This window comes from Centroberyx affinis, unplaced genomic scaffold (assembly GCF_046629955.1).
Source record: "Centroberyx affinis isolate AG114_WGS23_722 - 3 ecotype Tasmania unplaced genomic scaffold, CSIRO-AGI_Caff_v1 ptg002059l_1, whole genome shotgun sequence".
Taxonomy (NCBI): domain Eukaryota; kingdom Metazoa; phylum Chordata; class Actinopteri; order Beryciformes; family Berycidae; genus Centroberyx; species Centroberyx affinis.
In genome coordinates, this window is record NW_027280392.1 from 20,960 (window position 1) to 23,862 (window position 2,903).

The following is a 2,903-nucleotide window of genomic DNA, read 5'->3' on the forward strand; positions in this document are numbered from 1 at the left end:
CAGGAACGAGGAAGTGTTCATCCCTGACTAAATACGGCATTGGACAGGACGAGAGATGGCATCAGGCATCAGACACACAGGTATCCTGTATAATTATCTTTGTATGCTGTATTTCACGCGCTAGAAACTATGACGGATTACAGGAGCAGAGTCAGATGGATGCCGCTTTCTACGCATTTTCGGCATCGCAATGGTTTGATCTGTGTTGAGAGGAAGCGGCAGCAGTAAAGGGCGCTGCCACTTCTGAAGTGTCCGTGCAAAAGCGATAATAATGTCTCCAGTAGTGAATATGTATATGTCTGATTGCACGACAGCGTCTCCAGCAGCTGACCAGTATGAGTAGACAAAAACCAGCACGCAAACGCAACAACAGCTGTTTCTTTTATGGGGCTGTAAAAAGACACCAGTAAACACTTAGTAAAAGACGCATTCAACTTGTTATTATGGACGCTCACACTGCTGTCTCTCTTGTCTTTCTGTCTCTGCCCTTTTCCTTAATTGTTCGCAGAGCTGAGGCTGGTCGTGCTGGGCCGGACGGGGGCAGGGAAGAGTTCAGCAGGCAGCACCATCCTGGGCCTGCCAGCCTCTCAGTCCCAGCAGGGAGATGCCGCTGCCGACAGCCAGCAGAGCCGCAAACGCACGGGCGAGGCGGCAGGTAGACAGGTAGGTGGGGGACCTTTGGGTGAAATATGAATCATCAGATCATGAAGGCGCGGGGCAGCGTGCATGCTTTTACACTGTATTATATGATGTAAGGAAAGTATAGGAGTAAGTGATTTGAATTTATTGAAGACATTTTACTGAAGTTAAAATCACCCAAAGCGAAACCATGCAAAGTTTTAAGATTTGCATATAGGCCTACTTCTTTCTCTGCCTCCCTCTCTCTCTCTCTCTCTCTCTCTGTCATTGTTTTATCTGTTACTAAATGTGTTGCTGCTGTCCTGACCAGGTCTTCCATATCTCAAGATAAAAATATTTTTTTTTTTATCTGGGTGTAAAAATACCACTTCTACCGGGTGTTTCAAAATATATATATTTTTTATAATAAGAAGAAAATAGGAATAATAAGAATATTCATGTTCATTTTTAACTTATTCAGTCAGTATAACAGAATAATTCCACATTCAATTAATGAGAGAAACAGGAAAAACATTTAATAATAGAGTGATAATGTATAGGCTATAGAAATGTATACCGATTTCTGAAACTTTTCCAGTACACAAAAAATTACATGTTTATGTTGCTAATGCATTTTTCCTGTCAAACCCTCTTTAACTGTGTTTTTCATTCTTTGAACCTCAATATTTTGGTTTTGTATATTCTGTATGACACAGCTTCTACCTTATCTGTGCAGGTAGTAGTAGTCACCAGTCCGGATTGGTTCAGCTCCGACTGCGACCCGGAAGAAACCAGACGCCGCATCTCCTCCTTCGTGGCCTTATCCAGCCCCGGGCCGCACGCCTTCCTGCTGTGCGTCCCTGTGAACCAGCCGGCCGACAGAGAGGCCGAGGCCCTGGAGGCGCTGGAGAAGCTCTTCGGCCCCTCGGCGGTCAGCGGGCACACCGTCATCCTCTTCACCCGCACCGACGAGCTGGAGGAGGGCGAACAGTTGGAGGAGCACCTCGTCACCTGGCGCAAGGACCTCCTGGAGCTGGTGGAAAGGTGCGGGGACCGCTACCACACCCTGGAGAGGCGGGGCGGAGAGGCAGAGGAGAGGCAGGCTGTGGAAGAACTGCTGGAGAAAGTGGAACAGGCGGTGAGAGAGAGCGGGGCGGAGCACTTCAGCTGCCCCCTGTACCAAGAGGCCGAGGCCAGGGTGAGAGAGAGGCAGGCAGAGATACTGAGGCAGAGGAGAGGAGAGGAGTCGGACGATCAGGCGCCTCCGACGGACTCGCCCCACGAGGAAGACATGGATGATGAAGAGATGGAGAGAGTGAGGGAAGAGGCGGAGAAGAGCATAGATGACTTGAATGTGGACGTAGACGGTATTTTCCCCTCTACGTGTGTCTCCCCTTCCTCCCCCGCTCCCTCTTTCCTCTGGGGCTTGTGGGAGAAGCTGACAGGCTGGATGAAGAGGTTGCCCAAACTCGTGAGGCGGGAGGCCCTGCTGGGGGCCCTGGTCGGCCTGTTTGTGGGGGGGCCCTTCGGGGGCATGCTGGGGGCCACTGTGGGATCAGTGGCTACTGAGGTGGGGAGGAGGAAAACCCAGAAAAATAAATGAAGGGAGCAGAGGGGGAGATAACAACCAAATCTCATCAATGTATTATGCATAAAGCTGCACCTTTAAGTCATTTCACTGCATTGAGCAAACCAATGTATTACTGAGCTATTGGCTTGCCTGCTAGCACCTTCACAATATTTATATGATATGATGATTTACATGTTTGACCACTGACCACCAGGAGCTGTTTTCTGTTTTCTATGTTCAGTCTTGCAGAATGTTTTAAGGACTTTTGGGAAGAGGCAATAGTAAGAAACCTCCACATGGTGGAGACATCGACCCTTATACTGGAGAAGTTTACTGTTTGAGTTGAACTGAGAGATACTAATTTACTGCTTACCCAAGCAAATAAAAGCTGTTGTTTAAATACATTTCACTATTGTTTCTCATATGTGTTATTGAGATCTCCAAATCTGCAGTTATTTATTTTTAAAGAATGTGATCGAGTTAAGGACAAATCCAACTCAAGGATGTCCAGGACACGACAAAGGGAAACTTCAATTATAAAGATACCTTTTTATCCAATGTATTTTGCATGCATTAAAACACCAGGGAATGAAATGAGAGACTATGGTTAACTGTGGTGGGCTGTGCAAAGAAAAAGAGCCTCTATTCTGCATTTAAAACGCTGCACAAACTCAACTGAGCACTGAAGCAAGGCAGTGGGAGCTGTCTCTCCCAG

General features: G+C 47.3%; 1 protein-coding gene across 1 annotated transcript; it reads left to right on the forward strand.

Moving 5' to 3' along the window:
• On the forward strand, positions 1–2,573 carry LOC139654200 (GTPase IMAP family member 7). Its single transcript, XM_071531267.1, has 3 exons — positions 1–80; positions 509–663; positions 1,355–2,573. Exons 1-3 carry the CDS (start codon positions 56–58, stop codon positions 2,219–2,221), a joined length of 1,047 nt encoding a protein of 348 aa, XP_071387368.1. The 5' UTR covers positions 1–55; the 3' UTR covers positions 2,222–2,573.
• The last annotated feature ends 330 nt before the right edge of the window (positions 2,574–2,903 follow it).

Bases quoted from the DNA above. Each gene is read 5' to 3' on its own strand.
- LOC139654200 (XM_071531267.1), top strand. From the start codon at position 56: ATGGCATCAGGCATCAGACACACAG. The intron at 81-508 runs GTATCCTGTATA...AATTGTTCGCAG, and splicing joins ATCAGGCATCAGACACACAG to AGCTGAGGCTGGTCGTGCTG. The intron at 664-1,354 runs GTAGGTGGGGGA...TTATCTGTGCAG, and splicing joins GCGAGGCGGCAGGTAGACAG to GTAGTAGTAGTCACCAGTCC.